Source organism: Haliotis asinina, chromosome 4, assembly GCF_037392515.1.
Source record: "Haliotis asinina isolate JCU_RB_2024 chromosome 4, JCU_Hal_asi_v2, whole genome shotgun sequence".
In the NCBI taxonomy this organism is placed as follows: domain Eukaryota; kingdom Metazoa; phylum Mollusca; class Gastropoda; order Lepetellida; family Haliotidae; genus Haliotis; species Haliotis asinina.
Genome location: NC_090283.1, coordinates 13,209,854 through 13,222,875, shown reverse-complemented (window position 1 = coordinate 13,222,875; position 13,022 = coordinate 13,209,854). Strand labels below are relative to the sequence as shown.

Below are 13,022 nucleotides of genomic sequence, written 5' to 3'. Positions count from 1 at the left end.
TCCGCTAATGGAGCTCATTACTAACGACTGTAATTTATCTGCGCATGAGCAGTGCGTAGTAAAGTGACAGTAACAGCAGGAAAAATGTTCTGTGACTTTACGAGGAACATACGTAATAGTGTTATTCTTACACTGGTTAAACAGACGTATATAAATAGCTACAGATACGTTTTAATGTCTTATTGCCACCCTTTAAAATGTTGAATAAAAATCTCTGTCAAATCGTGATTGAATATTCAGAACGTAGACAGAAAGGGCTGTATTCTTTACATTTCCGGGAACTCGATTCCTCTCTCTCTGCTCCCATCCCCTTAGATGGTACCGTAATATCCCAAAAGAACGACCCATATCCTCATAAAAACCATTCATATTCATTGAATATCAAGTCACGACTATACTGTCAAGTGTAGACCTTTGCTCATAAAATCAATCCATCGTTCATTCAACTTAAGAAGCTTTCGAATATTACTGGCAAGGCAAAATAAAAAAATAACCAATGTTGATGGGTTTTTTTTCGCATCCCATAAGTAATAGGACCGATAGGTCGTTTTTCTGTTTTCTATTTTTTAAATCATGTTTTGATGATTGACTGGTTGATATTTTATGTCGCCCAAAACAAGGCCCCTACGTTGTGAAATACATTTCAGTTAGGTGACACGCGAAAAGTAGATTGATGGTATGCCCCTCCAGATTGTCCCATGACACAGATAACTTTTCATCAGGGTTAAGACAACAAACTTTCAGATAAATAAAGGTTATATTTATTAAACCGACACTTTAAGAAGATTTGAATATGTTATAGAGGCCTATTGTTGTCTACTATCGGACTGCCGAGTAATGTAGCCTATACTAAACAAACAACTCACACCGAGCTGGGTCACATAAATATTCTGTTACGCTTTATTAGCTGAAGTCAGTAAGATAAATGTATGACTCTCAAGGACTTCAAGGAGCTCCCAATGGCTGTACACGTACTTGGCATTGTTTATGGTCAACCCGACCTTGCAGTTTATTACATTCACGACAATAAAGCAAACCTTGGGTGTACGGGTAGAAATGTAGGTATTTGGCTTTAGCCACGGAGTTGTGTTGAATTTCGAGTTAAATAAAATGATTCAATCTATTTGTAATGTTGGAACTAGATGAATCATAGATCCTTGTGAATCCTGAGTCAGGGCCACGGGGTAGTCTAGTGGTTTAAGCGTTCTCTCTTTACACAGAAGGGCAGGGTTCGATACCCCACATTAGTACAACACATGAAGCCCTATTGTCCCCGCCGTGAATTTGCTGTAATATTGCCAAACGTGGCGTAAAACTCACTCACTCACTTCTTAGTAAAAAATTATTTTAGTCAGACTGGACGAGAACACTATGGTATATAGAATACAGAATGGTATATAGCTGAATATTTGGTGAAACTACGATCACTTCAAGAACACTATGGTATATAGAATACAGAATGGTATATAGCTGAATATTTGGTGAAACTAAGATCACTTCAATGAATTCAAACCATGCAGCAACTCAATAAAGGAAAGAGTGAGTGCGCTTTTACGCCGTTTTTAGTAATATTCCAGCAATCCACTGCAGGGGACACCAGAAATGGGCTCCACACATTGTACCCATCTGTGGAATCGAATGCGGGTCTTGAGCGTGACAAGCAAGGACTTAAACCACTAGGCTACCGACCCTATTCATACAGGAGTTAACATCTGAACCATTTGCCGAAAGGACGAGAGTATTGCTAGTCTGCTATGTGAAACTAGGTCACTCGTTCACAAAGCTTACCCACGGCAAAGGCAGTTAACCGTTAAACGTATCTTGTGGAACTGAAACGTTTTTCAAAAGGACAAAGACAGCTGTAATCTTTTGAAGAGTGTAAAAGCCTCTCGTGACAGTAACACGCTGAGCAATTCAATAAGATTTACAGGGAAGACTCTAAGAAACATAACACACCACTGTGGACAGGACAAGGAAATATTGTGCTTCAAAACATCCGGGTAATCTATGGACGTTAACCCATGAAGCAGCTACACCCACACACAGACCAACAGCCCAGGGATAACGTGCAGACTGGGCATATCCTCATAGGTATAGGTGCGTCTCTCATACTGAATCAAACCCAAAATGTACACCGCACCCCCATCGATTTAGAGTTATACAACCCTCCCATATAACTCCATGCTCCCAATCCTTCACATGACACTCCACCTTCATAACTTTAGAAATTATGAAGGGTCTACAAAAGCACTCCCAATCGAGTTACTCTTTCTGTGTACCCGGATCCAAATCTCCGCAAATACAGCCTGCCATCCAAAAACTAGAAGACATGTTGCATCTGCTCTCACACAAACACTCGACCTACCAACCCAACAATACATCATATCTACCCGATCCAGATCTCCTCGAATACACCCTGCCCTCCAAGCATTAGAAGACACAAACATTGTACCAACCAAACAAACAATATATGCGCATACCTTGATCCATATCCCATACACCCCTCAAAGATTACAAAAGAAGACATATTGTGTCTACTCTGACCTATCAACTCAACAATACATTCGGTCTACCCCGATCCAAATCTCCTCATATACACCTGCCATCCAAACACTAGACGATATGCTGCATCTGCTCTCACACAAACACTCGACCTACCAACTCAACAATACATTTTGTCAACCCCGATCCATAACCCTTCACACATACCCCGCCCTCCAAACACTTGATGACACATTACAAACACTCGACTTCCCATATAAGTCTCCTCTGCCACCCCGTACCCGCACTTCACCCTTCTAACACCAAAAGACACGCTGCATGAGGGTCTCACACACTGCACTCACATGAACAAGGTACACATTACTGTGTATTCTCTCTTCCTCTCTGTTTCTTTCAAAAATAGCGTTAAAGACATTGAAATCTTCAGATGAGTCGGTTTGTTTTTATACCTATGTTTGGAAGGTTCTGTAATAGTATTTGGGATTCACATTTAAACGCTGGCCTTTGACATCGAGAGCAGTTCCTTAAACCATTATGAACACGCAGAATGTCTCATTATCAAGAGTGAGAAAGTGAGTGGGTTTAGTTTTACACCGCACTCAGCAGTAACCCAGATATATCATGGTGGTGTAAATAACAGTCTGGACCAGACAATCCAGTGATCAACAGTTGACCACCGATTTACGCAACTGGGGCACGATGACTTGCATTAATCAAGTCTGCGAGTCTGACAGTCGATCTCGTTAGTCGCCTCTCACGAGACACATGGCTGACTGATGATAAATTCTAACCCAGATGTTCTCGGGTCTCATCAAGAATGACCACTGACAGCAATACTTCACTCTCATCATCAAGATTGGTCATTGATGGCGATACTTCACGTACCTTCGTTTCTATGTGGGCTTCCTTCACACGCTTCCGGTTCAGGATCAGTGACTGGTCAAGCAGTATTCCACAGTACAGCGGCTTGGCAAATAACCTGTAATATTCGTAACTGGGTTTATGAGTTGGGCTGCCACTGGATTTAACAACTTATACAAGTGAAAAATACAAAGTGCTTTACGGCAAATACATTTTGAGAAATATTTCCGCTCTTTAATGTCACTTACAAACCAGCGAATCGGCATATCCGTAAATATCTGTACACGTATGCATAAGTATAGTGTTTCAAAGCAAGATAGCCCGGAAAGCATGGTCTCCGAACACACTGGATATTGACTGTCGAGAATTTATCATATATTACGAAATAATACCAGTTCTCCTACCTGTATGTCCTGGCCAGTCTCTCGTCGCTCGGATGCCAAATATGATCGACAATGCAAAATAAGGTTATGTACCCAAACACGCCGATCGGAATCCAGTAATCCACGGTAAACTGCAGCAGGAAGTCTGAGAACTCTGGAATTGGTTGCACCCACTCGAAGCTGCAGCCCAGGAACTGTCCATTAATATTACTGACGGAGTAGGAAAGCAGGATGAGACCAAACGTAACAGGCGTCGAAAACAACATTGGGACTGAAAAACACGGGATCTGTGCACGCACCTTGCAGCAGGCCTTGGACATGCCGTAGCACACCGCGCTGCACAGAATGCACACTGCAGCTACCAGAAAAGGGAGTTGCGCAGAGCATGAAGATGTTGCATCTCTAACATCTTCAAGAGTCATCGTCCCATATATGGAGCATCCTGTAGCATTCTTCTTTGTAAGGAAAAAAGTTGCGGCGCAGTCATCGCCACCAGGAGCAAAGATTACAGCCGGAACAACAAGTGTAGTAATTATTTTAATGACGGAGGTAATTAAATCAATCTTCACCCTCTGTTCACGGATGTTACGTCGTATTGTAGCCAAACCTTTGATTCCACTCACGTAGTTCTCCCACCACGTGACCGATATCAGAACGAGGCTGACAGGAAGTAGAATTGCGTTTGTGATGTTGTCTTGCTGGGTGTATGTTCTCAGTGCCCACAGGGCAACAGTCGTTATGTGTACAACTGCCAGGACGCAGTTCAAAACTCCCTTCACGACCTTCATTGCTGTTGATTGCGTGGAGTCATTTCCTGTGTCAGCATTGCCATTCTGTTCCTTTCTTTCAAATATTCTGAAGATCGCAGGAATCACAGCTACGCTAAACGTCACAAAAAAACCGAGCAACGGGTCAACGTTTGGGAGGACGAGGAAGACAAAGACGCAGAGGCCGATGGAGTGAATGATCTCGACGAGGCTTGCCTGGAGATAGAAAGACATCATCGGTACCAGTTATATTTGTATGGAAACAAACGGGATTACCACAGCAGTACAGTGTAGTTCTTGTCCTTTAAGGAGCTTGCACTTACAATTTCATTAACGACTCACCCAACACTATTCCAGGTAAATAGTCGCGGCCTGCAAATAATCAAATCTGGATCAGACAATCCAGTGGTCAGCAGGATGAACACCGGTCTACGTAACTGGATTACACTGACATGTGTCAGCTGATACGCATAAAGTATAAATTGCTGAAGGCCAGTTGTAATCCGGATCTCAATCTCACAAGACACTGATATTTGACCAGAAGTGTTCAAGTATTTAAAAATAAACGTGCAAGTGCGTACTTGCAGCGCGTCATGAGTTACCCAATAAGTTGGTTGCTTCGTTACTGACACCTAAAATGCCGATCAAACAATCAATAGCTGCCTGTGTCTGTTATTTCACCCATCAGTCGTGACCATTGTCCGCATGATCACTGATTCTTTCCCAGTCACCGAGGCTGACCACCCGATAACGATAGTCGCCTTTTAGTGCAAGTGCGTGTAGCTGAACACCAATCCTCTGTAGAGTGGAACCAATAGCCAAAGTATATTTTATGGAAAACGAAGTCTTGACTTTCTTTGAATAAGTTTTAACTGGTAACAACTCATGGAACACTGTGTGCACAAATCACGAATAGGGAACACTCCCCTGGCCCGTTTCAGTCTTATAACAAATGCAGGCATCTTCAGACTTTGTTTTGTAATCTACCTGATTTGTGTGACAAATCGAATAACACAGACTAAGAACACATAAATGTAATTACAGTAAGGTTGATGTTCCCCTTTTTTATAAGTACAACACTCTCCATCAGAACCAGGGACAGTTGGTGGGATACAGCTTGTAACTTTGGAAAAATAAATCTCATAGATGTCTCGTTGAAAACAAAAATCATGGAATCCACGTTACTACCATCTGCAATCTACCTTACCATTTAGTTTCAATCATCATAATGTTACATGAAACAAATATGGAATAAAACTTTGCCTTTTGCATAATCTCAGCTACTACTGACCACAAATCAATACAATGTTCTTCTTGGAAAGGGCACAGATGGGGATAATGAAGAACTTCGGAAAATGTAACATTTTTGGTAATCTCTGTTACCCCTCATTGTATGGTAGCTCTGTAGCTCATAATACACTTATTATCATAATACACTTATTATCATAATACACTTATTATCATAACTTATTACAAACAAATGAATATTATGTATTGATGAAACAAAACCTATAGATGCCATGGAAAGGTATCGAAGGATAGCATTGTTAGAGGGAGTCCGATTAGGTTAAGAATGTTCACTTTAATGTAATTTCGTTACCAAGGTCAAGACGCCTTAGAAACATAACCTAGCAAATGCATTGATTAAGTCATTAGCTGGATTTTATATAGTGCGTATTGTATTAGCGATAGGTATTAGTTCTATAAGAAAAGAATGTATTTTCGCTGCCAAGTAGATCACATGTCATCTCGTACATTGCATCACAGGGATTTTTGTCTTGTTCTTTTTGTATCATCTGTGACATATTACTGCAATTTGCTGTATCCTCTTGAAGCATCTGCCTCGCTATGTCGGTTACGTCCAGTATTTTATGTTAAATATTGTTATATGTAGGTCAGGTAGGTTACGCCCTTAAAAGAACTAAACGATATAAACTTTAATTATGTTTTTATTGTAAAGGAATCTGGAGTAACCTGCTGTTTAGCTTTAACACATTTTCCTCATTACTTTTTGAGCTATTTCACATCATTTTGAGATTTTAACAAGGTATTTGCGTGTTCTAGACTTTGTTAATTCATTAGTAACGTAGATCACGCATACGAGGGGATGTCAAAACGTTTTGAGCCTTGAGCATTTTTCATACCCAGATGTTACAGCCTATGGTACGACATTGAACCTTGGGATGTAGCTGATGTGATATATGAGTTTGGGTATCCTACTCTCAGAAGTTATGGAACAGCTCACATTGACAGAAACACACACACACACACACACACACACACACACACACGCACGCACACCACGGCAGGGAAAATGAATAAAATTGAGTATAGAGCAGTAATTAAGTTTTTAGTTCTTGAAGGAAACTCGGCGAAGAACATTGAAGAAAGACTTTCAGCGGTTTATGGGAAGTCTTCCCCTTCATCTGCTACCATCAAACGATGGGTCAATGAATTTAAGCATGGTAGAGAGAGTCTTGAAGATGACCCCCGTCCAGGTCGCCCAACAACAAGCACTAGTCAGGAAAACATTGACAGAGTGCATAGACTTGTGCTGGAAAATAGTCGAAGCACACTCCACGAGATAGAGGAGACCACAGGCATTTCACACGGATCCATCGAGACAATTCTTCATGAACATCTCGTCACGTCTAAGGTGTGTGCAAGATGGGTGCCAAGAATGCTGACAGATGAAATGAAGCAAACAAGGGTCACCATAAGCAACTCCATGCTAACCAGATACAACAAGAATCCAGAAGATTTTCACTTTAGGCTAGTAACCTGTGATGAAACCTGGATCCACTACTATGATCCTGGGAGCAAACAAGAATCCATGGAATGGAAACATGTCACTTCTCCCAGGACCAAAAAGTTCAAAGCCTCCAGATCAGTGCAGAAGGTAATGGCGACAGTCATCTGGGATAGCAAAGGCGTCATCTACATAGATTACTTACCAAAAGGAAGAGACAATGAATGGGGAATATTACGCTAACTCGTTAAGGCAAGTGCGACAGTCAATGTAGGAGAAGCGCCGGGGCAAGATCAGACGTGGTATTCTTCTACATCAAGACAATGCTCCAGTACACACCTCTCGTGTTGCAGCTGCTGCTGTCCAGGAATGCGGGTACGAAAACTTGCCGCATCCCCCCGCCCCTACTCTACCATCTGTTCCCAAATCTCAAGAAACACCTGTGTGGTCGTAGATTTCAGGATGATAATGAGCTTATTGCTGCTACTGAGGCTTGGTTTGAGGACCAAAATGGCGCCTTTTACAGAGATTTCATCAGCGACTGGCAGAAAAGATGTCTTGACTCACGGGGACTAATATTTTGTGTTTTTCGATGCAAGGCTCAAAACTTAATGACATCCCCTCGTAGAGATAATGTACAAAATGGTAATCTTGGCTAAGAAATATACTAAACGTCATTCTTTCTTTTCTCTTGAGAGAATAACATAATAGAATATTTATAAATGCTATTTCAGAAAACGTTTTCAGGACTCTTTGTCGTGGGTTGCATTGTACTACCGTCTGGCGACAAAAGTTAGTAATAAAATCAATCCATATGAATATCTGTAGGTAGTCAGATAAGCACGAGGGCGTGCCAGTTAACGCTGTTTGCGATGCCTCTGGGTTGATATTTAACCGCTAACATATTTTTAAATACAAATCCCAACTCCCCAGGCTACAGTTTAAGTGTGACACCAATATTCATAAATGGCTCCTCTTTACAGACAATCGGTGTGAACATCAATTCTAACATAGGTTCTTCACGGTACTATGAAACATGATTTCTGAGTATGTTTTCCAGTATCACTCACCACAATGACAGGTAGTACTTGCACCGATTTGTTCTGTTTTGTGATCATCCTCCACGTGCACGACATCGCCGTGAATACATAGGGGGCCCACATGACGAGAATAAGTGACCACACCCATTTCATGTCTACAATCAGGTCCTTCTGTTTCAACAGGAACCGTACCCTGTTGTTCCCATTATGAGCCGTATTGTTGTCTTTGATTTGTTCTTTGCCAAGTATAAAATGATCATGGATGGGTAGATGGTACGTCATATAGAATATGCAAAGTTTGGACATCACGGACGAACCGAGAATAAGACCAATGAAAACGATGTACGTAAACAATTTGACGATGGCGTTGATGGTCTTCCATATTTCGTATTCCGAGGAAGTTGACAGGCTCGTCTTGGCATCTTCTTGGAATATATCCCATGGCTTGGCTTTCTCTCTGAAAATAATCGAAAATGACCATCGATTATTTGTTATAAACTTTGCTTGTGATGCAATGTTGCGAAACCCCCTTCCAGACTGAACATTCATTTACCATAAATTATTTTTGGATGTTGTTTTAAGGCTTGATATATGTTTGTAAAATATTTATGTTAGACGGATCTACATTTTTTAACCAAAGGGGCATGGTCCTCGTGAGCTCACTGTTTTGAAATCGGTGAATCTGACAGCGAATTGTAAAAGTACTTCAGCTATTCTTGCGCATACGACTTTATATTTGATTAATTGAATACATTTACATGTTTATTGTGCGGCATTTGGTAATTAGCCATTAGCCACGCATGTATGTAATATAGTATACACGCAAGTATATCTTCATCAAACCCTACATCACAATGTGGCTGTGTGTATGAGCGGAGGCTTATTAAAGCAAGCAAAGCTAAGCTACTTACACATGAAAGGGTATGACTTCATCTGAAATTGCTTAAATTAAGAGAAGTTAAGCTGACCTAACCAAACCATACCGATTCTTTTCTTACCTTAACATGCTTTAGATTAGTTAAGAATATCTTACCTTACCTTACCTTACCTTACCTTACCTTACCTTACCTTACCTTACCTTACCTTACCTTACCTTACCTTACCTTACCTTACCTTACCTTACCTTACCTTAACTTTATGCAACCTAGCTTAGCTCAGCTTAGCTTACATTGGCTTATTTTACCTTATCACACCTTCGTACAAAGCTAAGCTAACATTATCTAATCTAACATGATGTAATGCACTCTGTTCTAATCAGGAAATGCATTGTGCTGTGGCCAGTACTTGAATTACATCGAGTGCTGCAAGGGCTATTTGGGACAGTGCCAGCTCCACCTCCATCTCAACTATGACAGTCGTAAATTACTTACATGGGGGAGGTCCTACGACCGCTGTGAACGTTATTATCATACGATGAAACCCTGTTGACGGTGTCAGCCTCCTCGCTTACATACCCGGGATTGTCTGTTCCCGTTGCCATGGTAACGGATGTGATGTAGCGTCTCAAACCACCAACTCTACATCATCAGGTATTACTCTGAAGTTTCCCTTGGTTATCCCAGCACAGGTCGTCAGGTACCTAATGAATCCAAACACAAGTACATTAACACAAACATTAAACAAAGCACTCACACATGACTAATTACATGCAACTATTAACTCAAAGACATTAATCATTGGAGCATAAACACAAAGACGATACAAACTGTCTGTGACACGACAAACCCTGTGACACGACAAGCACTTTATCCGATCACACCCCGGGTAGGTCCACAGATTGACTCCACCCTCAAATAGCATATACCCATGGATACCCAGGGACAGAGGCAAGCGTCCGGCTGTTCCAAATAACACTCTTGTCTCCCTCGGACAGCGCCCGATTGTAACTGCGATAGGCGCGGCCGGTAAGGCTGTTCCAATTAAGAACAAATCTCGATTGTTTCCAATGGACACGCCTAACTGAACCCAGAACACACGAAACCGACAGACTGTTCCAAAGAACTGACTATTGTCTCCCACGGACACCACCCGATTGCACCCAGGATAGTCGCAGCCAGCCACTAACACTGTTTCACATATATGACTCTCCGCTCAGGAGTGAGCTTTTCCAAGAACTGACAACCATGTAAACTGACATCTGATAACAGAGGAGTTGTTTAGGTCCATATTGTGTTATCTGTACAAATTCGTCGCTCTGATAACCCGGATGTCGCGTTCCATTGCTTGAGCATGACGAGCTGTCGCTCACTGTTACTTCACCGACACGATTCATATCAGAGTCCTCTGTGAAGTCGTTTCAAATTGACGTTTCTGAACTTTGACACGAAAGTGGATTTACATACACAAATGATAATCGTTGAATGAGCTTGGCTTGAAGTATAACATATATATTGATATGTATGTATGTATGTATGTATGTATGTATGTATGTGTGTGTGTGTGTGTGTGTGTGTGTGTGTGTGTGTATGTGTGTATGTGTGTATGTAATTCAATGCTATATAGCAAGGATTTGTCTGTTTATCAATAGGCGCAGCATGTGGCTCGATGCAGTTAAGGGATTGATATACGTGTGATACATGGATGTGAGGTAATTTGTAAATTGGCGTTCGGGGATGGTGATTGAGGAGGGGGGTGGTGGTATAGGGGAGAAGTGGTGTACGGCGGTAAGGGTACTGGGGAGGCGGCTGCAAGGAACTAGGTGGTCGGATTGTCTGTACTAGGTACATTGGTGTGAAGTTGCCACAAGTCAACGTGGAGAGGTCAGGAAGTACAAGCTTGAAGTGATCAAGGTCATAAGAATGACCGACAAGCAGATTTTTTTTTTTAGCTTTTCCTGTTTCCTGGGATTCTTTTTTTTTTTCGAAAACGGACCTAAGGCATGGTGACGTGACTGTGTGCTCATCATATATCTGTTCATGGGTACCCGTTTAGTTGATGACGTGACTGTTAACCTAATGACCTCAAATGCGAGTTGTTGAGAGTTGAAATCGAGTTTCTACATCATCATCGTTACATCATCATCACCTCCACCACCAACACCACCATCATCATCATCATCATCATCATCATCACCACCACCATCATCGTCGTCGTCGTCGTCGTCGTCGTCGTCGTCATCGTCATCGTCATCGTGGTCGTAGTCGTTTGTGTTTAAAATCCAAACAGGCAATTTGCTAACCGTTCTCAGGGGTACCCTCAGCAGCAGAAAACGTCTCGTTACAAAACAAGCAGCAATCACCCCCATCAGTGTAGACACCCATATATTTACACAACTTTTCCGGGATGTGTTTTGTGTGTACGGAAAGAAATCGTGAACTGTTTATAGTAAAGGACTTATGCATACTTTACATGTTTTCATTCTCAACGGAGTGAAACGCGCAAGGGTATAACTTTCCAATGGTGAAACGCAGTCACTTGTGACAACGTAATCTGACGCTCCTTGTATGTGGTTCACGCTTCACTGAGCCATGAGGGCGTTAAGTCTTTCTCACACAGAAGTTCTATTTAAGGAAAACCTTAATCTTAGAGGTATAATTTCACATTGTCATTATGGAGATGCTTGTTCAAGTGGATTAGTTGCCGACTATTAGTTTCATGTTATGTCCTTAAGGTGTAAGTCAAGGTGATGCTGTATTTACCTCCGTCTCTTTGTTACAGTTTTTCTTTCCCGTTCTCATAACTACCTCTATGTTTGAAATGCATAGAGGGTATATTTCGCAAATGAAGCCAGGGGGATCTGACGATCTGTATTGGACGGTCTTTGCCCTACGAAGAGGAACAGACGAGTGAGTGAGTTAGTGAGTGAGTGAGTGAGTGAGTGAGTGATATGATTGTGTGAGTGAGTGAGTGTAAATTGGCACATGCTTGGACTCCACACTTTCAGTGTCATGTTAGCTTTCACACCAAAGAGATAATTCAATGACTGAGGGGAGACACCAGAAATGGACTCCACAAATTTTACCCATTTCGGGAATCAAACCTAATTCGTCGACGTCACAAGAGACGTCTTTAATGCCTAGACTACTACCCCATCCCAAAAAACCCATTACAGTGCTGTCTCCACAACTCACTCATATCCCGTCTAGTGAACTCTCAGATTGAAGGGAGTATCAAGTGTCGGTGAAACACAAGACCTCGTCCATCCGTGTCCAGTTGTCCCTTGATATAGCCCAAGCTTCAAGAGACCTCATTAAATATATCTACTCCGGAATGTTGGTCTACACACAAAGAAAGAGGTGAGCAAACGTCTCGGGCTAAGTTAATCTAGATATCGGCTTCATGATCCTACACTGCTATCACTCAACGTGGCATATATTGTTTCATCCACTTCGGTTGGTATCTACAAATATTTTAAACATGATCATGATATTCATTCCTCTTAACGCGACGCTTTATTTCCATCTCCAAGAACAAACATACTTTATTTCGATGTATTGTGATCTGTGTTTAGGAATGGTATGCTGTTATCGTTATGGACGTGTTATCTTGAAATCGAATAAATAAAACAGGAAAAGCATACCAAAGTTCAGCTCTATTATCGTCCATGCAGTAAACACCATTCCGGTGAACGGGAAACTGTGTAATGATACATTTTCTGGATACTTATACATCAACCTGTCTACTCTTGTCATTTAGTCATGGTATTTTTGTCTTGTATGGTGCGTTTGTGTTGTTCAGTGTTCGGAGTTCATGCCAAAGACCCAGGTTCGATTCTCTACAT

At 41.6% G+C, this 13,022-nt stretch overlaps 1 protein-coding gene across 3 annotated transcripts in view; it reads right to left on the bottom strand.

Annotated features, from left to right (window-relative positions):
* Positions 1-10,431, bottom strand: part of LOC137281298 (chitin synthase chs-2-like) — a 32,204-nt gene extending 21,773 nt beyond the window's left edge. The window contains exons 1-5 of one of the 3 annotated variants that reach the window (XM_067812464.1): positions 10,028-10,431; positions 9,673-9,881; positions 8,333-8,759; positions 3,768-4,729; positions 3,388-3,481 (exon numbers count right to left, since the gene is read on the bottom strand). In XM_067812464.1, the coding sequence (XP_067668565.1) occupies positions 3,388-3,481; positions 3,768-4,729; positions 8,333-8,759; positions 9,673-9,782 (1,593 nt within the window). In that variant the 5' untranslated portion in view covers positions 9,783-9,881; positions 10,028-10,431. Of the gene's footprint in view, positions 1-3,387; positions 3,482-3,767; positions 4,730-8,332; positions 8,760-9,672 lie in introns of all 3 variants that reach the window. The other 2 variants (XM_067812463.1, XM_067812465.1) reach the window with 2 other exon arrangements.
* Positions 10,432-13,022: the final 2,591 nt, after the last annotated feature.